Consider the following 25,293-nt stretch of genomic DNA (forward strand, 5'->3'; position numbering starts at 1 on the left):
TTAGGACTTGGAGCTTGTGAAATCTGTTTGTTCTGGTTCTCAGGGTTCGATTAAACCCAAATCCATGACATGTCAGTAACCTGAGCAGTAAATGCCCTGGAATGGACCAGTGCAGATCTGTTGTTGCATGCAATGACGGTGTGTGAATGTGAGTGTACTCTGGCTCAGGGCCGCGGAGATGCTGACAGCAGCCATAGTCCTGGCCTGTCTACCAGGGGCAGGCTGAGGATGAGGCTTGGCGCTGCCACCTCCCGCACTAGCCAGCAGAGCTGAGCAGTGCCTTAGGGCAGAAGATGCTCTGCCATATTAAAGGGTGCTGCATCTCCCACCCTGGCATATGTTCTCTATAACCCCCTGTAGGATTTGACTGCATCAGCCAGAGCGCCTCTGGGCTCTTCACCGCTGAGCTGCCACAGAGTCTCTAGCAGATAGACTCGTGTTCTCATTTGGGCAATTATTCTTTTAATATTGTGTTGTCTCCTCTTCTATAGCCCTGATCTCCAAGTAGTTGGGGATTTTTAGTTTGATGTTTGGTTTGTTTTTTAAGTAACAGCTGTTAGTTATCAACTGCAAGAATATCTAAACAGCTTAACATCAGACACTTGAAATTAGTGTGCCTACTGTTACTGCAGCAGTCAGCAGGGTACAGGTTTCCATTCATTTCTGAGCTGTTCTGGGTTTTTAAAGAATCTGAACCTCAGTTTAATATCATCACAACCTCATTTCTCAGCTACGGAGAAGCCAAGTATTCCTGTTAACATGTAGTAGGTGTTGGAGTCTCCATTCGTGGAAATAATTGAAATGTGAGCGTACACAGCCCTGAGCAACTTGTTTTGGTTGACCCTGTTTTGAGCAAGGGTGTTAGACCAGTCAGTGCCACAGGTGCCTTTCAGCTGCTGTGATTCACTGGCATTGAACAGTTTCCAGAAGCTGAAAGAATCATTTCAAGACCCTTGCTCTTCATTGCTGGCTGGTCTTGCAGTATCCACACATAAGAATCTTAACAGCCCATCCAGAGAAGTAGGTATGTGGTAGATGCCCATTGCCCATATCATAGGGTAGCTGTAGACTCTGCTGGCCATTTGCAGGTGCTGGTTTTGATCATCTCTGCTTTCTCTGCAGTGCTTGCTAGAAGATCCTTCAATTGAGTTCCAGCATTACTTTCCTGTCTTGCTATCCAAATATGAATTGGCAAGAAAGCTTTGACATAATTTGCTCTCATTTTGAAGTAATATGTGATGAGGAGAGAAAACAGCTTTGATTGGGGGAAGGAGGAAATCACTCTTTCATCCTAGGGCTTTGGTTTTGGGTGGAAGTTGGGCTGTCAATGGATTTATCTATTTATTTATTCGCATTCCAAGAAAAAGCTGCGTATTAACTTCCTGGTGCAAACTTTGTCATCTTTTAGAGAAAACAACATAGTTGTATCTGTAAATGATGAGCAACTATTTTACTTTCATTAATGTCTTTGTTTTATGTCGTAACTGTGATCTGCAACTTATCAACTGTTTCTAAGACATTTTCCCGTTATAAAATGGGGGGTCAAAAAGAGGGCTGATGTGGTTAAAATGAAATTAAGCATAAAAAGCTTGAGTCCAGAAGAAGTGCTTGTAACTGGATGAAAAACATGTTTTAAATGAAGTGGTCTTTCACCATATGTTTATGCCAGTTCTAGTGATATTACTCATGGAAAGTCTCCCGTGTGGATCTGTCACAACCTGAGGGAATAAATTATTCCCTTTTAGAGAAGGGAGAAAACAAATACAGCACTACCTAACTGCACTTCTATTTCACTAATTACAGATAGTTATTTTTGTCAGCCTTTGCGTCTTGCTAAAGGAATTTATTTTCTGTAAAAACATGCAATTCATGAATCCATTTCAAGTTTTTGGGGATTTGGTGGTTATTTTTATTTGATTTTGGGGTTTGTTTTTTTTTGGGGGTGTTTTTATTGTTGTTTGTTTGTTTGTTTTAACTGAGATTGATACATACTTCTGTTTGTAATACAAAATGAGAGGTATCCAATGTATTCTTTTTTTATCCTTTAACAATTTAAAATACACCTCATGTTCAGCTCACTCTCCTTAGAGGATGTATTTGGTTCAGATTAGCACCTCTTGTTGTAGAGGCCCAGAAGTTGCATATGATGTCAGTAAAATAATAATTCCTAAACCTATGACAGTGAGGAGCACTGGAGAAGATAGGAAAGAACCTTCAAAGCCTGACAAGAAAACAATGTGTAATTTAATTAAAAAGCATTCAATGTTCTTATGCTGCTCTACAGACATTTGAGTACATTCTCTTACCTTCCCATCTGTGTCTGAGGAGAGTAACCTAGCAATAAAAGTGTGCTTGTTAAGCTAAAGCTTCATTTGATTTTTGGGTTTTTTTCCTAGGGTTTGTTTGTTTGCATAAAAACTGTTGCATTTTCTTGAAGAATGCATAACCTACTCTTTTTCTTAACTTTCTGGGTTTTTCTTCCTGATTGTTGCTATAATCGTTTTTATATTGCAATGCTACAGTGTCTTCATAGGGATTTGATTTTGCTGAAAGCACTAAACTAGTACCTCGGTTTTACAGCCTTTTTTTTCCAATGAAGAAAAACAATTTCCTTGATGGACAGAACAAAATACTTCTTGATCGCTATCAGCTTTGAACAGTCATAATTTAGAGTATAATTAGAGTAGGAAAATGTCAAAGCAAACTGGTTTTTGCCTGTGTTAAAATAAATGAAAGAAAAAGCAAAGCAAAGATACAAATGAGGACTTTATAAATTGTGAGAGCACTGTCATGATGAAGTTTGTGGAAATAACTTTTCAGAGATAGCAGCATGTAATTTTGATCAGGTCTGCATGAGGCGCCATTTACTTCATGTAGCATTTATCTCGAGTATGTTGAGCAGGGGACTAAACACGGGAGGCAAATGTATCTTCAGTGAACTAAAGCAGACAGCTTTGTTGTTAGGTGAATTCCAAATCAAAGTAAGAAGAAACGGCGTGACTAGAAAGATGTGCTCACACTTTTCTTTATTATATAATACCTCAAAGAAGATTTCCTGCCAGCGTTCATTCTGATTCCAGAATTCCTAATTTATTTTGAGTTTCCCTACGTTTAAAACCTGGGTACTGCAGAGTTCAGTAAACTGTGCCAAGAAGTATCTGTAGGTTAAAAATATTTAATGTGTCGTCTTCAGATACAGTCTAGATGTTAAGAGAGAAGGGGAGGGAGCAAAGAAGAGCAGCAGCAGAGGATCCATGACTCCTTCACCCCGTGCAGAGCATCTATCCACATTACATTGCTCAGCTCTAATGGTAGTGTAGCTGTCTCCAGCCTTCCCTTGTGGATCTGTACTGGGGAGAGGGTAGCTTGCTAAGGAGAGTTCAAACATGAAGATCAGTGATATTGTGGGAAGGGGAGTTAAGAGGAATAAAGCCTGGCTGAAGCCAAAGCTACAGGTCAGAATTTTGCATGAATCAGGGTTGTGGAGGGTGGAGGCTGCATGCAGCACACACCAGGCTGCTTCCCAACTGCCCAGAGTGAGCATTAAAGATAATGACAGTTGCTGGAGGTGCAGTTGTCCAAGAGGCATTTTGCTCCATATGTTGTGGTCTTGTCCGGTTATGCTCCACTCTGGGGACACAGTCTTCATGAGAGTTAATGTGACTCGAAGCTCCAGCCTTTGGTCTGGCTTAACCACTGTGTTTTAGCCACAGCAGTTGCTGCATATGTGATGCCCCTTCTACCAGATAAAAATGATTCCAGAGAGTGTATTCACTGGAGAACCTGATGGACTTTCCGTAATGGATCATTTGTATCTTAAATGCCCTGTGTCCTGCAGGAGAAGGGTGGTGTGGGTAGGACAGTGTGTTCAATAGGGAAATGTTTTTGTTTGGAAATTGGATAGAAGGATAGACTTTAGGCAGATGTCAGTTTTCGTAACTACAAACTGTCGGTGACAAGGCCAAATGTAGATGACACTAGCAAAGTCTATGTATTTCTTTATAGGCAGGAATCTTGTTTTTGTTTTTAAAAAGTCTTATTTGTTCCCAAAACCTTAATGCTTTATAATGCTTCGACTTGAATAGATATGCATATGCATGATCATGAATTGCTGAGTTCCAGGGTTTTATCCTTTGTTTCTGCTGTTTCTCAAAGTAGGCAGGATGGGTCTTATTTGTTTCAAGATCCTGCATGGCTTGAGATGGGCTGGATGAAATATCAGCTTTCCCCATGTGTGACCACTGCAGGGGTTTCTGCTTTGCTGAGCTGAGAAGGAGCTGCTGGCAGGACAACGTTGGTGACAGTCTCCTGCTCTGGAACTTGCAGCTTTGCTGTGTTTCATGGTCCTGGGTTGGGCTTGTTGGCTTCACCAAGCTTTTGAGAATAGGGAGGGGCAGGACTAAGTAAGGCTGCTCATTGAGCTCTTCAGTGTGGGATGTTTTTGCTAGGCTTCTGGGGTAGCAGTAGCATCTTTTTCAATAGTGGCATGTTTTTAATGTATGTGTCGAGGCAATTTTGTTTCAAAAGTCTATGAATATGTGAAATGTGAGTGTAGAACTGAGTGTTGGCATGGTTGGTCTTGAAATTATAAAGTGTATTCATAAGGAACATACCTGTTTTCATGCCTATTGTATTTTTAGAAGTGGACTCCAGGGTTTTCATTTCCTGTGTCAATCCTTATGCCTTTTATTACAGTCTTCCCTTTGTTTTAATATAGGTGGTTTCAGGTATACAACTTTTTTGCATATTTGAATACATCCAATTATCATTAATTCTGTTTAGAATTACTTTAATGCCATTATGCCGTAATCACATAAAATGTGTTTTTCTCTTTTTAAACTTGTCCCTATACATTAAAGTAATATTCTATAATGTTATTTGTATTTCTGCAATTTCTCTTCATGGTGTTGCTACTACAGGGAGAAGAGCAGTAGCTAAATGTTCTCTCTTAGTTCCTACTGTACTAGTGTTTAAAGTAAAAATGAATTACTTAACTGCTTTTTAGTTGGATGGTTACCTTGGAAGTAGTTTTTTGGATGTGGAGTTCGGATTTTAAAGCTCTCTACAAGAGCAGGAAGGAGCTTCAACTCCAGCTGCTCTATGAGCAATGACAGGACCCGTTGTCTGAAACTGTCAATGAGAGCGGTGGGGGTAGTCGCAGGTGACTGTCACCTTCAGTCTCGAGACATGCCACCCGAGGTCTTTCACTTTTCACTGCAGACATGGGACATGTATTTCTTCTGGGGGTGAATCCACAGCACCAGTTTTGTTCTGATAACAGCATCTGGCACTAGATTGATTTAACAGGCTATGAGGTTTGCTCTTTTCAGATATGCACTTGTACGGCAGCTTCTGTGCAGCTCTGACATGGCCACACGCTACTGTTGTTTTTTCTGCCTCCTAGCACCACGTGTGAAGCTAAAGCTCTTTGACACCTGCCATTTGGACCCTTTTCTTACTGAAAAATGTCATCGTTTTCAGACAAGATGAAGAGATATCTGATCATTCTTCCCTTTGTAGGGATGTGCTAAGGGCATGGTTCATTCGCAGATGAATAAAGGATTCCAGGCTGTAGCTATACAGTTAGTTTTGTTAGTTCAGTGCAGTAGGTAGTTTTTGATTTAGGGATTTATAGAGTTATATCTTTTACAGAATGAGTTAAAGCATGGTAGCTCATTGTTATATCTTGCAATAATTCTCAAGCGTGTTTCACTGTGCTGCAATTAACAATTGTCTTACCGGTTCACTGGCAGGAAATTTCACACCACTTTTCTTTGCGGAGCAAAATGATGGTAGTTGAGGAGTTGAAATCAGAAAGTTTTTAACTCTTCTAATTTTATAATCAGTGAAATGCTGTATATGGGATGTTTTCTGCCTTCATCCAAACCTGGAAGTTAGTAGAACCTGGCTCCATTTTCTAAAGCAGTAACTTGTTAAAGGAGAAGCTATTAAATTCTATGCCGCAATTGTTTCCCCCACTTCTAAACACTGATAGAAACCAAGCCTAATTCTTTTCCTTAGGTTCTAAAGATCTACACTGTCTACCAGGAAAGCTATCAGCTTAACTGGCACACTAAATATCACTTGTGTCTGAACAGGAGAGAGCTAATCCTGAATTCAAGGATGGTTGCCTTGAAATTCTGTTCTTTCGGAAGATGCTTTATAAGGTGCTTTATTATTGTCCCTGCTGTAGGGTCAGCAAGCTGTTTCAAAAGTAGGGTTTGTGTCTGAAAGACACTGTTTAAACACATTGTTCTGTGTTGTGATTTGCTGTGTGACAGTTCCTGGTCTAAAACAGTTTAGTAATTTGTAATTTTTACTTTAAAAAGTAGACCGAGTTGGTTAGGACAAAGTTGCTTTGTTCTTTGTGTGGTGTAATTTCTGGTTGCCTTTGTGAAATACTGAGCAAACTTCTTCATACAAGAGTGGAAACATTTACAGACTTTGTTGTGAATTCAAAACAGTAGTTGTAAGCAGAATTTCGCCTAATATTTTCTATGGAAACCTAAAGAATGTGGCTGATCAACAAGGCGGGATCTGTATCACTGCTTATCATTTGATGTGCTATTTGAAGACACTTTGTGGGCTTTATTTCTTGTGTGCTTGGGAGCTCCTGAGCAGGAACTGTACTTTAAGACTTGTGTTCTCCGCAGCTATTTGAATGGCTTCACTATGAGGCAGTTTGAGCTTTTTCTGTGTAGTATTTTTGCAGAAGAGGACTATAACACCTCTTGTCTAATGTGGCTGATTTTGAAAGGTGGGCTTCCATAAGAGCAATACATGAGTGGTATGTAGTGCTAAAATGTTTTGAATAAAGCAATGGAAATTGGTGAAAATTCTTTTCCTATCTAAGAGTATATTTTGTCATCATAAAATGTTCAATACTGGAGTATCCCCTTAGTTCTATATATTGCTAAAAGTTGAAGCTAAATCTTCATACTACTTAAACCCACAGATTAACTGTATGGGGTTTGGCTTGATTCTGTTGAATAATGATTGCTTTCTAGTATAATCTTCTAGTATTTCTAGTATAATCTCTTTGTTGTGTTTCTAACATCTTCCTTTGCCATACTGCTAGATTATTTGAGGTGGGAGAGGCTCGGTTTTGAATTTAATCTCATCTGTCAGAATAAACAGGCTATTAAAAACCTTCTAGGGCTTTTTATTCTTTGAATACGTTTAGTATGCACCAGAACCTTTTTATCTTGCACTTCCATGACATATGTTCCTCATAAGGGGAAAAAAAAAAGTAATGGCTTGCCTGTGTCAGAGCCAGAGTCTGTCAAGCCTGGTATCCTATTGTTCCTGTGGCGAAGCGCGTGTGGCTGAACAAATCACTACATCTTGCTCAGCCTGCGCTGGCCTGCAGTCTCCAGTTGGCTGTATTCATCACAGAAGGGACTTGTCTGTGCCCACTGTCTAGGGGTTGGAGTGCGCATGTACCCCCAAAAGTGAGATCCTGGGAATGGCCCATTGACCTCAAGAAACATGCAGCTTGCCATTGGTGATGGTGAGGAGTTGGAGGAGCTGTCGAAGTTGCTTCTGCCATAGGTGCCTCATAGCTCTCGACCATTTTTGGTTTTAGCCTTTTCTGGAGATAGTTGTACCCAATGGATTTTTTATTCATAAAATAACCCAATCTTCTTCAGACCTAGAAGATTGGATTCCGTGCTTCTCCTCAGTTTGTTTTTACTCACTTAATCTAGCAACATTATTAAAGCCTGTATCATTCCAATCAAGCTTTTAGAAGTATCATTATTTTCTAGCAAATATTTTATCATTTTTTTTTCATTTTATTTTTCTGGCCTTTAGTTCTTAAGCCACTTCTTTTAGTAAGTAACATTGAGTAACGTTTTTGACTCTTCTCATCTTCCCTCTTTGACCCTTCTACTTTCCTTTGTGGGAGGCTCCAGCTTTTGTTGCCATTAGCTTATGAAGGATATATTTATCAGTTAATATGTAAAAAGTTGGGTTAGAGGAGTTAACCACACTTACGAAATTTTGATTGAGAAAGGAATTGTGTTTTAGCAGATCATCATTTTATGTCCAAATATGAAAATGTGGGTCCTTTAAGGTTGACATACCCCTTTGCTTTTAGAGCGCCCATGATTTTCTTCCAAGTATTAACACTGATTTCCTCTTTGTATTGATATTTTTTCTTCAAATGTTATTTTAAAGGCTTCAAGTTGTAAATCTGGGCTTTGGAGACTGTAGGAACAGTAAGTTACATAAAGTCAGATAAAGTTACTTTTTCTCTCTCTGCAGGTTATTAATCCAGCGTTGCATTTGATTGTGGGGAAATGACTTAAATGCAATAAAATAGTCTGAAATGTTGGTAAGGTTCATGAAAATGTCAGGAAGCTGCATCCATCATTAGCGCTAGAAGCCTCTAGACTAACACATTTGCTTCATTAGACATGTATGAGATTTTTGCACGTTGTTTTGTAAAGGTTTTCAGTGAAAACTTGCTACTTAAGAACCCTGTAAGTTTTACGAAATGTGCCGTTACACTCGTGTGTGTGAAATCGTAATATAGAATCATAGAATAGTTAGGGTTGGAAAGGACCTTTAGATCATCTAGTTCCAACCCCCCTGCTGTGGGTAATAAACGACAGTTGGTAAATCTAGCTTGTTACATGTAATCTTTAATGTAATGCACTTTCGTAAGTACGTAATAGCTTTGAATTTTAAAGAAAAAGTTATTCTTGGATTTATTTTTATTTACCTTTTACAAGAAAGGTGTTTTTTTTTTTTTCTTGTAAAAATTAAAAGATTGAAAATATGAGTGTTTTGAACAGGTCTTCAAATTCACTTTTCATACCAAATACATAACGCTTGCTTAAGCCGAGAAAGAAAACTCACTGTAGTAATTCTTAAAGGCTCCTGACAGTATTCAGAATACAGGGGGCATGGTCTCTAGCATAAAGCTGAGGGTCCAGCAGGTGGTGCTAGTGGAATACAGTTAATGTTGATTTCACTCTGCCTGAAGTGTCTCGTAAGAAATGTGATTGAGACTGGTGCAGTATACAGAAAGTTACTTTCTATGCAACAAGCCTGTTTGTACCATTAAAAAGAGAAAACTGCAATCTTGTGTAGCGCCCTTGTGGTTTGAGCATTTTAATTTTAAGTTAGATATAGATGCTGCGGAAAAAACCCTAGTTGTAGGGTTGTGGATGTGGGAAATAGACTGTGTGGAGGCATAGTCCCAGAGTTTTTACCTGCTTTTCCTGTTAATTCAGAGAGCAGTTTGTGAAACTTGTCCGTTCATGTACTATAAGCGTATGATACTGTAACCACTTGCCTATTTAAATAGCAAAATAGCCTTTTAATCATGTTGGTTTAACTGTTGAGGTTTTGGTCAGTGCAAGAATCTTTCCTCTTAAGGAATGCATGAAATGAGGATCTCATTTTATGAGGGGGTGGGAAAGTTTAGTTTCCTGGTTTAATCCATTTTGTAGCTTAAAAAGTCAAAGTAGAAATAAATTCCAGTTCTGAAGATACACAGATTTTGAGACACAGTTTTTATCAACTCTTACGTAGCCCTTTTTTTTTTTTAAGTCTCTTGAAAATTGTATCCTTAAAAAAAAGGGGAAGGAAAAGGTTAGAGAACAGTGTGACTGCAGTAGTTTAGAGTAAATTTCTATTGCTTGCTATTTGAGCAGGTTTGGTTTTGTCTTAATGTGCCCTGACATGAAATATGTATATTCTTTGAAAGCATGATGTAGAGCATTTTACAACGTCAAATTGGCTTAAATCGCCCTATATAACATCCCGTTTTAAAGCGAATTATTAGAATTTGGAAAACAAAGCATCTGTGAACCCAAGTGAGTTGTCTCCTGTCTAGTCCAAGAGCAAAATCCAGAGCAACTGCAAAGAAAATTTCCCAAACCTAATTTGCTTGCCATCTTAGTGTTGTGAGCAAGCTAAATGTTTTAGCCTTGTTATGTGCCAGCATCACATTAGTAACCACGTCACTGTAGCTAAAACCAAACTAAATAAAGCCACATGACAGCCTCTCAAGTTTGGCTGACTATGGTTGAACAAACCCCGGGATGGTTTCTTTGGAGTTCATGCCCCTACACATTTACTCTGGGTAACAAATTTGTTCAACGTCTGGGTTTTACTGTCTTGTGCACAGCGCTATGGGGTTCTGCATAAGTGGAACTTCTTCAAGTCTGCTACACCAACTACTTCATAGAATAACTACACGCATACACAAAACCATCTCAGAGTGGATGTCAAATGTCCAGTGTATGCTGCTTCTGAAAGTGCTTTTTATATCTTGTTTTCCTCCATGAGATAACTTTTTACTTGGCTTCACCCTCCTTCTGCTCCCCCCGGTGTATGCAACATTCTTGCACTTGAGGAAAGGAAATGTGCTCTCTTCAAATATTTCTTCCTCCCATCCCGAGTTTATTTTTATTTACTCGTTTTAGTAAGGAGATTTTGTATTGCCTATCTTAAAATTTGGCATGATTCACTTGCTACTGTAGAATGATAGTGCTACTGCAGTCCTCTCGCTTCTGAAAACTCTCGGTGTAGCATTGATGGGAATCAATAAACTCTCAAGTGTGTTAAAATTCCCATCCAGGACACTGGTTTTCACAGCATAAAATACAGGGAGGGATCAAGCAAGAAGCTCTGTGCACTAATATACTTAATAGTACAGCATTGAAAAAATGTGTGCAAAACACTGGTTTTCTTCTTTTTAAGTGTTATATCAATGTATTAGACTGAGAAATTGCACAAGAGGTAACTTTTTGGATCTGTTTGAATACCGAGATTGAAGAGCCATTAGTGAAAAGCTGTTAGAAGTATGTGTTAATGTGTGTGTTTTCTTGGAAGCAATAACCGAAAAGGGAGCCCTTGCCAAATGCTGCCTTTATAAGGTGTGAACAGGTTAAGAAATACTTTCTGCTGCATTGTTCTTTAAACTGCCTATTAATCAGAAAAATCAGTTCGAGGTTTCTGTCAGCATCTTCCTTTTCAAGCAGTTAGGTTTTTGAGATGTGGCCATGTTTCTGAACTCTGTAATGGGACTGTTTCTTTGTCAGTTATAGGAAAGGAATGCCCATAATGCTGAATCGTTTTAAGAGCCCATGTAAATAGTTTCATTTTCACTTGCCCTCTTCAGCTGGTCTGAGCAATTTTTTGTGCTGTTAAACCGGTTGTTTGAATGGATCTGGAGTTACACTAATATGAAAAAGAACAGGGTTTTTTTCTCTGTATTTATTGAAAGATTCAGTTTGTCTGTAATATTGAAAGGTTCTTTTGAGTTTCAAGTAACTATAAAATCTGACTTGTGTACTGCACTCTACCCAGATTCCAGTTGGGGGGAATCTGAAAAAAAACAAAAGTAAGAAATTCTTACCTTTTCTATTTGCATTTTACCCTATTTACTGTTAACATGCTTGGAACATCAAATGAGAATGTGTTTTCTCTCTGAGCTATTCTCCAGCTTTTCCAAAAGGGAGGGGCTTCTAGGTATCAGTTTTTCATTTAAAAATTCAACCTACTAAATATTCTGAAAAGGTAAACTTATGGTCTAATTGTAAACCAATATAAAGGCAAAGTTATAATTTTTAGTGAAAGGTCTGGTTCTTAAGGAGGGAAACCACAACCCTTATGGCAAAGATAAAGTTACTCTAAAAGTGGAATAGTAAAAGTAACAATAGTTCAGACGCTGATAGTGTGCCTCTCCACTGCAGTAGCTGTACGATGCCTTAATTATGAACCTGGAATTCAAGTTCTCTTGAAGTTATTTGAAGAAATATACTGTTTGTTCAGTGGTGTCAAAATTCCACAGCTGAAAATAAACTTAGGCTGTGAACACTTGATTGCCGTTTTCTCTTGAGTGGAACTAGAGCACTCAAGGGTCTTTTAATTGTGTTGTGATTTGAATTGGTGAGTTTACCGTCATTACTAAATGAGCTTGAGGTGTGTGGTGGATACATGAACTGTAGCTTAAGTTACCAAAGACAAGCAGTCTGCGTTTTTCTTTGAGGATGGTAGTGAGAGCGGGAAGGAATGCGATATTAAGTGCCGCTGAGAAGCAAGCTGCAGCTCTGTGTGTCAGGTTGGAGCTTTGCTGGGTATCCAGGGCAGATAGCTTTAGACAGTGTGTGTGCACACTCGTGTCTTGGATTCAGGTAATAGCTTAACTGATGTTAGACTTTAGAATGTAGGTGTTTTCAATGAAATTGTCAGGTGGGATTTTGGTTTGTGTATGGAAGCTGGTTTGCCTATTTACTTCTGCTAACACTTGTTTCTTGTGTTCATTTTCTCCGTTGTAAGATTATTACAGGGCCTGATACCACTCACAGTGTGTATTTATAATAGGGCCAGAATAGCAAAAGAATGGATCTTGCAGGCCAGGGAGGTGTGTTTTAGTTTAAATGGATATATTTTAATTTGTACTGTCTTCCTTTTGCAAGTATTAAGTTGATTGAAAGTATTTTTAAAACATGAGGCTTAAAAAACCCCATCTAAATATGCAGTTAAGTCACTTGCTAAGTCTTTCAGTCATGTTTTTCAGTTGTGTGGTATTTTAATTTTTTACTGTTTCGTTTTCAGCATTGTTAGTGAAGCAGGAGCATCCATCTACAGTGTCAGTCCAGAAGCGTCCAAGGAAATGCCGGACCTGGACCCTAACCTGCGAAGTGCAGGTATGAAGTGTATTTCATTTTTATCACTATTTCAGCATAGAGCTCAAGCCTCAGTTTTCAGGCAATATTGTTTATAATATTAAATATAATAACAGTCTAAAGTATAAAAAGTTTATATTCTGGATGTTTTGATTCTAAACTAATTCTGCTGTCATTTCACATTTGAAGTCTTAGGTATGCAAATCCATGGCATCTTCTACTAAGGCCTGTGATGTGAAAGTCCTTGTGGATGTATTCCTTCAGCAGGCTGGTACAGGAGAATTTATGGGGATTAATATTAGTGATGAATTGTATAAACTTTCATAGTTGGACAGGTCCATGCCCACAAGAGCTAGACCTTCCCTCTCTTCTCTTGTCCCTTGTCTGCACGCAAACATCTCTAACAATAATTAAACACTTCAAGGGCTGGAAAAAAAAGGTAAGAATAGAACACGTAATTTAAAGGTGTGCATTCATTGTCATCGCTTTAAACTCTTTAATGTAGCTGAATATAGTTCTCAAGAAATACTACTGAGTTTTCTTTCTATCTACTTCAGCATAAATGTCGCTGAGGTATAATACAGCCCAAGTTCTTAGAAATGTACAAGTGTCACTGTTACAGTTTTCGGTGTTTGGTTAAAGAATAGTCTTTAAAGATCAAATTCCTAGCAGTTTCATTGGCATCCAGATTCTACTCGTGAGTTCGGTTTATTAGGAAACAGCTGTAAAGTAAGGTCTGAGGCTATTTTTTGATCACTTAATTTGTGTATTTTTTTATTTGCATGTCTTTTTGTATCTCTTTATCTACGTCGGGTTTTTTCTTAATTTTCCTGCAATTTGCTGTCATACGCAATCAAATACAGCATGTTTGTAAATACAGTAACACTCGTGTAAATCTCTTCCAGTCAGAATTACACTGTTCTTAATTTTATTGTTACTCCAGCAGGCTACCGGTCTGGAAATCCTTAGGAAGGTGTAGATCAGCAGAAAACAAATTTAACATTTGGTTGTATTTGGGGGTGAAAGTTTCTAGAATTCCCCATGTTCCCCTTATTTCCAAGAAGGGGAAAAAGGGATTTGTGTGAACTCGATGTTTCAAGTGAATGTTTTTACAGGACTATTCTTCAAATGTCTCTATCAGCCCTTCCCTTTGCAGGACAGACCTCCAGCTTCTTCCTTCTTGACTCTTTTCTCCCTGCCTGTGAACATGCTCCCTTGTGACTATTTCTTACCTGGGCCAGGGGTTTTGAACATGCTACGGTATGGCCAGAGCAAATACTAGGAATGTGATATATCCATATTTGTGACACATGCCATTAACTTTCCCTTGGGCCAGAGTTTTTTATGTTGCTGATACATTAACTGTGGGTTTAGAGTTGATGTAAATGAACAGAAAAACACTGAAAAGGAGGAAATCTAATTATTAACAATATACTTCTCCAGATATACAGGATTTTCCTTTTTTTCTGAAGTGAATTTTTGAACATTTCAGTCACTTTTACTTAGTGTTGTACATCAAATAGAGTAAATGAAAATCAAATTTGTAATACATGACCAATTTCAGTATTAATTATACTATATAATAGAGTTCATAATTTCTCCATTATTACTAGGAGTTGCTTCAGGCATAACTTAAGTGCTGTTGCATCTGGTTGGAAAAGCATCAGCAATTTTAACGTGCCGTAGCCGTACCGCAGCGTGGATAGAAATTGAAAGGGGTAGGATAGAAAGTGAAAAATAATAGCTTAGTTCCATGGATGTTGGCTGTTGTGGAACTGACAGCTAGAAGTATATTTATTACAGTGGAGGCTTTAGACTTCTTGAGGTCTTTTAGTGTCAATTTGTAATTAGATGCTCTAAAGCTGTGGACATTTCTGTTTAAATCTGAACGTGAAGATGGGACATAACATTAGAGGGAAGCATTAACTGATGTTTGAGGGGGTTTGCAAACTTTTCTTGACTAGTTTTTACTTTTGTACCTTTGATTTTCCTTTAATTTGCAGCAAACAGAGAAGTGACATGGTGCAAAGCTGACTTGCTTTCTATTTTAATTGTTGTGTTACATCGTGTCAGGTTCTGTGCTTACACAATAGCATTCAGTACATTAAAGGAAGATGACAGCTGCATGATGAAGAGTGACATTTATAGTTAAAATAAAAGGTACAACTGACGTGAGATATCCGTGATCCTAACGCAGTTTGCCACTTTAACATTTTTCTAAGCGCAGGCTTTGCAGAGGGGTTTGGGGTTCTTTGAATTGCACAGGTAGGCCTGTGTTTGTCCATCAGGTACATAAATGTAAACTGTTAAATAATGAATATTGTATGAGAACTTAATTTCATATCTTGTCATATGATCTCTGTCATACTTGCAGTGCTGTTTAGCAACTGTTTGGAAGCTTTCACTTTGTACTAAGAAATAGAAGTCACCAATCCTGGTAAAAAAATATTAGCTTATGAATTTCTCCTTGGCCAAGCGTAGTACACAGGGAGAAAATCAGCAACCTTTAGCATTTCTTGGGGGATGCTAATTAAAAGTATTAATTAAGGCAAGAATTCAACTGGTTCATATTTTTTTCCTTTGAGCTGTCTTTTGAAGGCTGTAGATGACGTGGGTTTGTAATAAATAATAAACTAATCATGAATGTATAAACTATAGTGGAAAGTATAGTCATCCATATGGCACTTTAAGCCAAAATTGCACATGGGGCGGGAGGGTAGGGAGAGAGGAGCTCATTTATAATTCATTGCTATCTACAGTGCAGAAATTGCAATAGGCTCCCTACAGCTTTGGAAATGTCCTCCAAAGACGGATACCTCCTTTCTGGCACTAGGCAATATCAGCTCCTCATATCAATTCTTTACATTGAAACAGGTTCTTTAAAAACTTTATTGCAGCAAATCTCAATATTTCGTGCAAGTGCAGAAGCTTCTGTAGTGCCACTCCAATTCCTGTATAGTTTTGTGGACTCAACTAAGTAGACAGTAAAGAATGCAATGAAACCTAGTTACTTGTGTTTGAGTAGAGTGAGAAGGTATACATTCCCTTCTGACAGTCATTGTAGGATTAATGAGCAGACCAGCTATTTCTCAGCCTCACAGAATTAGGAGATAAGAGGCTTATAGGCCAGAGCAGTAAAAGGATTTCCTACTTGATAGGCTGAGGAAGTTCAGCTGCAGCAGATTAGGAGGGTTCTGCCTAAAGAACAAGCCATTGGAGTTCAGTAACAGAGGGTTTGAGATGAACTTGTGATAGGGTTACAGCCTGAGAAGGGAATGCAAATGTGCCTTGAGTTCTCCTTCCCAAGAGCTGTATTGGAGGACAAGCTGAAGATATAGGGTGGGAAATTCTGTGTAGGAGAATGGACTCCCTGAAAAGGGTCCTTAGCAAGCTGGGAAAATTGATCACCTTTGAAGCTTATAAAGATGTGCCCACTCAGGCTTTGTGAGTGTCTGCACTAGGGTTAGTGGAAGGGTAATGATGGAGCTGTGAGGCTGGGTGAGCGACTGCAGTTCTGTTTCTACCCTGGTATGTGTCATCTGGCTACCCTCTTAGAGCAGAAGTCAAGTGTTTAATTTGGTGGAGTTTTCTTAAAGCTATCAAATTCATATTTACTTGGCTGTCCGGTTTTGTTTTGGTGATTTGTGTTGTGTTTGGGGGTTTTATTATATTATATTATATTATATTATATTATATTATATTATATTTAATTTATTTCCTGAGCTACCATCAGTGTAATACTTTATATTTAACCTCTGATTAGCTTTTATTCATGGTGACTTTAAGTAGTAATTTTTCATGATAATTCTTCCATAAGATCTTCTGGATTACTTCGTGGTCTCTGTGGTTGAGACTTGCTTCTGCCTCTTTTTTAATGGAAGGCCCGGATGCAAGTTCCCTTTTGAAGTAGTTGTAAGTAACAGTTCACTGAGCACAGTACTTTGCCTGGCAAGTTTACCAGTGATTCTCCTTGTCATTAGTTGTTTTTCATTATCAGAGTGGTTGAGAAGACTGTATTGATGTAATATTCTTTGCATGGGTAAAAGAAGAAAAGCTAAACTCAGTGGTGACAAGCATTCCTCCTTTAAATGGATGAACTCCGTGATAATCAGTGTTGACTTGGTTTTGGTTGCTGTCACTGGGCCTGTGAACTCTGGAATTAAATGGCTTTCCAAAGGTTGATATCTTATTTGTTGTACCTCCACCCTGTCCTATATAGTTTTGCCCGAGGGCTTATTTTGTAGTGCATAACCTGTATCCCTGATGAAAATCAGGCTTCTAGGGTGAGAAATAAAATGAGTCTGTGTAGATGTCAGTGCGTAGACACTGCAGCACTTTGTTTTTTCTCTCAAGATAATGCTTCTCCACTTCTGCAGTTCTTTGTTGTTGCAAATGCGTGCTAGCTTGAGCGAGGTTAGCTAGCCTAAATGGGAAGACTGTGGAGGGATAGGTGGAGTATATAGAAAGTGTAAGCACATGTGACTCATGCTGAAGGACTGACACAGAAATATGGGGTTTATGTACTTCCTGGATGCCTGGAAACTTTCTGAGGCACGGTCAGTTAGTGGTGGTTTAGTTGTTGTCCTTAGTACAAGCAGAATAAAGGATGCTCTAATTGTTTGGCATGTGCTCACATCAGATTGTTTTAGTCCTGCTGCTTCTCCACTTCTGGAAGTGGGTACCATGATGAAGTGAATGTCACTTAACAACTCCAAGAACCAGAGGAAACTGCTGAATTCTGGTGAAACAGTGGCCCGGTGGTGGTGAACTGCTATGAGGCAGTAGTCACGCTGGGATTTTACCCTGGTTTCAGTATGCACTCAGTTGTATTAAATGAGAAATGCCTTCATCTCATTAAATTGATGAATTACCTTTCATTTTGAGATGACTGCTCTAACAAATAAGCAATCTCTTTTCTTTCACTATTCAAAAAGAAAAATAATGTGCTTCAGTGAACTGATTTATAAAAATGCAGACAAACCTGAATATGTAGAATTCTTTAAACACAGGATGAGGTGGGAAAGGGGTTTATGTCTTTTCAGACATCACATTTGTGTAATTGCTTGTTCAAGGAGGTCTCTTGCTAAGCCTCTCCAATTTATTTCCACACCTTAATGCAATCAGAAGTGTCTGGTTTTTAATCTGCAGTTCTGTGTTCAGCTGCTGAAACACGAGCAACATACTTGGCCTTGTCTAATGCGGCACTTCCAAGAAATGCTCATTTTCCTCTCAGACGTGAAAGGCCTGGGGTCCTCTGACAAGACCTCATAGTTGTGTTGCCCAGTTAAGGAAGCAACGAATGTAGATAAAATATTCCCTAAAGTTACCTTTTTGCAAAGATTTGGAATACTAAATGGGCAAGCATGTGTGCGGTGCTGCATGCACAGGTATGATTCAATATAGAAACTGTGCTGCTTCTAAAGGGTAGTTTCTGAGGATAAAGAAGGATCTGAGAGAGCAAAAGGTCACACAGCGCAGCTTGCCTTAGCATTGTCAAATCCCATCTGCTTGTCTCCTCTCCACAGGGCAGAATGCATTGCATTATTGAACACTCAAAGTTCAGCACACCACTTGCACTTTTCCTGGCAAAAGAAAGCCTTATAGGCTTTGGGGGCTTGTTAGGACTTTGAGACTGTTGTGCTACAGGGTTCTATTCCTGAGGGTGCTGTTAGAGATGTACAGTTCAGAGCTGTCATTCTGGCCAGCCAGTAGAAGGTAGAGACAAGAAAAAATGTAATTTCTTTTGACTTTATCTTAAGGAAAGTAAACCAGTTTGATGATTAGATGTGTGGGACATAGTGCCTTGATGTCTACTTGAGCTAATTTCTTCATCTTCTTAAAAGAGCACTATTCCCCCTTGGCTACTGAGGAGAGAAGGTCATTTTTCAGAAACTTTATTGGACAGAAGTCCTATGGTTAAACCATTCACACTGCTTTCCAAGTAGAAGCTTTCTTCTACAGCTAATTCTAGAGGCTTAGTGCAAGTTCCACCACAGGTTTTCAGAAAGAGTTAGAAGAAAGGAAAGCAAGTGCTGAGTTCTTGTGCATTAAAACACTTTGCCAGCCCATTTAGTCGGGTTGTGTGCAATTACAGTAGTACAAAATGAACTCCTATTCCATCTTTCATTGCTGCATTCTGTAGCATTTGAGAATAAGTTGGAAAGGGAGAGATGCTATGGTTAGAAACAGAATGGATGAACAGCAATAATAGGTAAAGAGAGGCTTGTTCCTTCTCGCCCCATAGGACCCAGTTCCTACTAATGAGCAGAAGCTCATCTCAAGGTGTGGGCTAGGCTGTACAGTTTAAACAGAATTTATAGGGTATCTACAGGTAACTAAAAACCCCAATCTCTAAGTGCAGATAGCCTGAAAATGACTGGGACTCCCACAGCTGTGCGTCAGGATTTTGAGAGGGAAAAATAGGCTTGAATTTCCCAAAACTAGTGGCAGAGTGCTGAATGGGTTGTTACACAGATGATAGAGATGTTTATCATCTTCACTTTCCTACTGTTCTGGACAAGAATCTGATGTTTTCTGATCTTTACAAACTATGACCATGTGTGAGAAGTGGTGTATAATTATTAACATCCTGCTCATCAGCACTGTATTTCCTCTGAAACTGCGGAGTGTAGTAGTAGGCTGGAGTAGAGGAGTTTGATCATTGTGATCTGCAAGATCAAGACCCATTTAGATGCTCTTAGTCTTCTGCCTTGTTACAGAATTAAAACAGGATATTATGTTCAGCCAGGTGAGAACTCTTTTGTCTGCCTGTTTTGAATGCTTTCACTATGCTAAGAGAGCAGTGTGCGTGTCTGAACTGAGCGTTATCCTGTGTGCACCTGTGTGTGATTACACTTCTTTGCATGCTTTGTGGAAAGGTGTGACATTCACTTTGCCTTCCTTTAATATACCTGTTTCTTATATCCCAGATGTATCTGAGTTCAGCAGATGGACTTGCCTTTTATTTACAGAGCATCATTTTCTACGCTTCTGAACAAACTGAAAATACATCACCGGTTCTGCCTAAAACCAGTCTCCAGAAGCATAGCCCTAGTCCCTGCTCTGATAAAGCCAGTTTCCCTTAGCATAAAAGAATTATGAAAACTATTTTCTTCCATCCCTTTGGATGTAACTCTGTGCTATTGTGTGTTTGTGTATTTTCCTTAGAAGGTTTTGTTGCTTCTTTGAAACGTGGAGTCAGAGGCAAAAGGAGTACAAGGATGCTCTTCAACTAGAGGAGTTTTGGTTTGCTTTTAATATAGCAATATGCGTTACTCACCAAAGCTGCTTTTCCTACTAGAGGCTTAAGAAGGGGCATTCTGGTCATTTGTAAGAGCTAAATTTCTGTTGTTGACATAAATGAATAACCCTTGTAAGTACAGAACTTCAAGTAACTTTTTACCTTTAGTAGTAGCATCAGTAATCAGTGGCACGGTGATGCAGTTAAAATCAGTGCCAGTGGTCTGAATGTGAAAACCATACTGTTGATGCGTACCTTTTAGGCTGAACAGATGGGGAAAGATTTTATTTAGTTAGTTAGTTATTTTCTGAATTTATACCATCATTTAACTCATTTTTGTGACAGAAAAATCACATCAGGCTTCAATTAAATGATTACATGTCTCCTGTCTCACCTGGGATAAAACCCCCTGCTACTATCCTGTGATACAGACATTATTAATACTTATAAAAATGGCTTTGAGGGTGTTTCTGGGGGAAAAAAACAGTGACTTAAAAAAGCTGCTTTGTAATGTTCACTTGTCAGTTTTCTCCTTAAATGTATTTCTTAGTTCCTTTTTGTATTCCAGCCATCTCTTCTAAAGATTTTGTAGTAAATAAATAGAGCATTGTCATTCATTATTTCATTGATCTTGGGCAAATAACAGATTATCAGTTTCATGGAGTTAAAAGTAAACTAAAATGTAACCTTTTTAAAACAAAAACCTGCTCACTTGCCACAGAAGAATTTTGGATGAAATGCAGCTGCTGAGCAGTTGCTTAAAATAAATTGCATACTTTAAACCCACCAAGAAGATATATGAGGATTCAAAACTCTGTCACAAATCCTGACCTACTGAGAAAGAATGCTTAATGAAAAGACTACTGTACGTTTCACTGTATCCTTTGCAAGGAGGGTGAAATTCAGGTCAACAGGATAGAAAGCTTCCAGGACTCAGGAAACCTGAACAATCGATCACTGAGTAAACATTATTGCAGATACTTGTGGAGGGTAATTGATCTTGAGCACAATAATAGGCTTTATAAAAGGATTTAAATAGGTTGTAATGTTTCCATATCTAGCCTGGTATGATATATTGATAGTAATTACATATGAATTTGTGAGTCTCTGATTACCTTAGTATATTACTTTTTATTTCATTGACATAGAAGTTTCAACCCAGACTTTTAAGTTGCAAAGGTTCGTTTAAAATAGTAGGGGGGATGAGTTACTTGGATGCTATAGCAGCATGTCTCAGCAAGGAGATACTGAGGGTTTATAATAAAAATACAGAATGTTCTTATTTATGACAAAGTTGAGGTTGAACTAATCATAGCCTAATAGTTTGTGGTTGCCATATAGTTATTTGTAAAGCTATCCACTGCCTTCACATCTGGAAGCTTCACATTGTTTCAGAACACAAACAAATGCTCCCACTCATATGAAGTGGCTAAGCTGTCAGTTATTGACTGGCACATGTTTTTATCCTTATATAAAGACCAGAGTGTTTAAAAGAAGGAATGCCATCATCTAGGACTTCTGGCCAAAAACATTTGTCTGCTTGCAGTGGGAAGCAGCATTTGAATGCTACTGTAACTGAAAGAAATTGAGATGTTTTTTTCCTTTTTCCACCCATAATGATTCTGATAGTCTCTCGTGCTGTGTTTGGCAGAACTCAGTATGTTCATTTTCACTCTTTCCCTATCTACAAGCATTAAGCTTTTGCTTTATGGTGTGGCTCTTACGCAGAGGGATGCAAAAGGGGAACCATTTAATATGTGATTGTCTGAACACAGAAGTTGGCAGGCTGCCCCTGAGGCAGGCACAATACTTGAAACTATAAAAAACATTACTTATGTGGTTGACGAGATTTCTAACTGCCCTTGCACTCTAAAGAGTGTGCGTGTCTGATTTGGGCCATGATGATGCTTCAGGTTTATTCCATTACTGAAGGGAGGCAGGTAGCCTAATTAAGAAGTTAGCACTAATTCTGGGGTTTTTAGGGCTGTCAGCTGACATGAGCCTTGTATATATACCATCTAGAGAAATAATTGGAAGGATGCTATATCAGTTTTGCCCCTCACTGTTGAGAGTGGGCAGTTTTCTCCATCTTTTGTCTGAAAAGATTTAGCCTGAAAACTATTACCAGTGTCACAGAGTAGAAACTCTCCTTTTTAACCCCTGTGAAAAATGATATCACTTGTGGTAGAAAGTGCTAGTAAAACCAAAGTTGTGTGACATGTATGTGTGAGGAAAGTAGTCTTAAATTTGTCAGTTTGGAATTAAGAGAGATTTGATCTTTTTAAGACAGGAGTAGCCAGATAATTAAGTATGTTTGCAAGTTCATGAGGGCACATCTTCTCATTAGCCATTATGAAACAAAACATTAATGTAAGTCCTTATTTTTCATGACGATCAGACAACTCTTAGGGAGGCTTTTTGCCTACCGTGCTGTCATTGCACTTCATCGCTGACAGGCAGACATACTTACCTATACGGTGGGTTTGTCCTGTCAAATAACCAAAGTGTAGAGTGAATTGAGACAGCAAACAGTTAAACCTCCTCTCTTACAACATGGCAGAAACCGACCTAATGACAAAGGCAGGATTTCAGGAAATACGCTTTCTGTAACCTTCTTTATTTCTTATTGCATTTGGAGCAAAGTTCATCTACATTAAAGTCAGAGGACCACCTAGGCCATCCTGTCCCCCCAAGCTTTAAAATTTTATGTGGATTTACTGCATGGCAGCACAATATGTTACTGTCATTCCAAGTATTACAATAATGTTTTCTTCTTAATTGACAACTTGAAGCTTTGCATCTATCCAGTGTGGAATTCTTGCGATATTCTAAGAGGGTCGTGTCATTCTGATCGTAATACCCTGTTTAATGTTGAACAGAGTGGGGAATTTTTTCATGTGTTACTTAGCCTACCATGTTTTAAGACTGACATCTCAAGCATTTCATGTTTGGCCCTGCTGGTTACTTTTGAGAAATCTGTTTTTCTGTCTTTGCCACGCGTGCCATCGTATGATTTGTTTTCTATTTGCTTGAGCAAAAGTGATGCATGTCTTAATAGCTGTAGAAGTGCAAATGTGTCACTGGTTTCATTGTCAGTCTTCTGAAAATGCATGGTTTCTAGCCGTTCCAAAATGTACTTTAAGCATATAAACAAACAGCGTTAGGCAATACCTGCATCAGTGTAAAATAGTTTCATATTAAAAAACCTTCTGAAATGATTTAATTTTTAAGAGAAAATGTAAGACCATCAGGTTTTACTGTCTCTGGTCCATGGTAGCATACCTTGCAGTTCTGCAGAGCCCTCTTGGTACAAGCAGAGCAATATTCTGCTTGTATTGGGAGAGTCCAGCCACATGGACCAAATCACCAGAGCAAAGCCTCATTGCCCCCTAGAAAAGATCTATCTATTGCAGTGTGCTAGTACTGTAACAAAGAAGAAGTGGTTTTGCCTGGACAAGAGACAGAAATGTTGATCTTGGCTGCATTTGTGCCTAGAGAGAATGTGGACAACTTTTGCCTTTTCACTATTGTGCTCTCTTATTTTGAATTTTAAAAGATCTGGAGTAAAACTGCAGCTTTAGTGGGAATTCTGCACATCAGCTGTCCTGCTGGTATTGGCTGTAGGAGCCCCATCCCTAATATTATATAACGGACTGTTAGTTGACCTTAGCGCTTTGATATGGTAACTATTAGGCCGGATCCAGGAAAGCACTTAGATGTCTCTATAACGTTATGTATGTGAATAGTTTTGCTGGTTCTGGTGGGAAAACCGACGTGCATCTGTGCTGAAGTGCTTTGCTGGATCAGGTCCTACGCCTCCGCTGGAAGCCTCTTAGGGATATGACGGCATTGACAACCTAGCTATTATGACAAGAAGAGTCTAAATTTTACTTTTTAATTGAAGGTTCCCAAGAGAAGATTATGCTTGGAAAATTCCTGTATCAACCTATCTGTGTAGTCGCCTATTTTTAAAAGATGTAGTAAAGGAAGATGTGGACAGTGAGAGATATTTGCTTTCAGCTTATCTAAAATGTGACTTTTGAAATGTGTTTTGCCATTAAGTGGAGCTAAAAGAAACTGAGTTAAAGAAAGCTTGCTGAAAGACAAGTATAGAATCTATACATAGACATAAAAGCATTCAATACATTGCTTTAAATGTCTTCTGGTTTGGATAAATACTTTAGTTGGTGTTTTGTTCCACTTTTGTTTGTAAAGTGAGAGGTGATAGGTACCACTAGTATTTCAATGTAATTAATATGAATTACTGTTACAGGAAAGCATTTCTGCGGTAAGCTATACTCATGTAACTGATAACCAATGTACTTACACTGGTTAGCCTTTTGTGATCCTTTCTTTCTTGACAAGAAGGTATATGTGATTGCCTTTGAATTGAGAGCTTCTCTATCAGAGAAGCAGCCATATCAAATGTCACCAGCACAGTGCTTTCTGAGCTTATCTAGCAAACTGCCATTGTCAGCATATGTTGAAATGGATAATAAAGGATATGAAAAGTCTTGCATGACCGAGCGGTGAACTTCATGTTAACTGTGCATTTAGCAGTGCAAATCTTTAGAAGTGAAATCTCTAATGCTGCATTTAATCGATGAACTATGTAGTTGTGGTCTGGGGAGCCTGCGTAGCTGATAAATCATAGAATCAACCAGGTTGGAAAAGATCATCAAGGATGATCCTTAGGGAACTGGAGCACCTTTGATACAAGAAGTCAGGAGAACTGTGAGTTCAGACTGGAGAGGAGGCTGCTCAGGGGGATCTAATGAGTGTGTATAAGTGTGGGATGGGAGGAATGAAGAAGAGAGAGGCTTAGTCATCTCAGTAGTGCCCACTTTCAGATCAAGAAGCAATCGGTGTAGTTTGGAACATAGCAAATTCCATCTAAACACAACAAAACACTCACTGTCAGGATGGTGAAACAATGGAATGGATTGCTCGGGCAGGTTATAGAGTCTCCATACATGGAGGTACTCAAAACCCAACTCTTTGTGATCCTGGGCAACCTGCTCTAGCAGACCCTGTTTCAGCCGGGATGTTAGACGAGATGATGTCTTGTCCTCCAATGGTCTGTTCAACCTAAGCAATGCTTATTCTGTAAACATGCTTAGGTATTTATATTTATATAAATATACATATTTATTTTATATTATATTTATATCGTGTATATACATATATAAGATAATCATAATCATGCTCATGACTTTTATACATGTGAATGTATAAAATCAGCTACTGACTACTGGAGATACTTCCAATTTTCCTACTTGAACATTATGTATTGTTGACCAAACCACTGCGCATATCTATATATCTATCTATATTCACTCCTGACTCCTGTCTGTTGTTCCTCTAACCCTCTCTTAATCTGCTTGAAAAGGAATTTAAATGTAAAATAAA

At 38.7% G+C, this 25,293-nt stretch overlaps 1 protein-coding gene across 1 annotated transcript in view; it reads left to right on the forward strand.

Moving 5' to 3' along the window:
* The window catches only part of SRBD1 (S1 RNA binding domain 1), a gene marked incomplete at its 3' end in the record, with an annotated part of 117,845 nt that overhangs the window by 41,365 nt on the left and 51,187 nt on the right, over window positions 1-25,293 (forward strand). The window contains exon 15 of the mRNA XM_080616545.1: window positions 12,574-12,665. Coding sequence (XP_080472671.1) covers window positions 12,574-12,665 — 92 coding nt within the window. The remainder of the gene's footprint in view (window positions 1-12,573; window positions 12,666-25,293) is intronic.

The sequence above is a fragment of the Psittacula echo genome, assembly GCF_963264785.1.
Source record: "Psittacula echo genome assembly, chromosome: 4".
Taxonomy (NCBI): Eukaryota; Metazoa; Chordata; class Aves; order Psittaciformes; family Psittacidae; genus Psittacula; species Psittacula echo.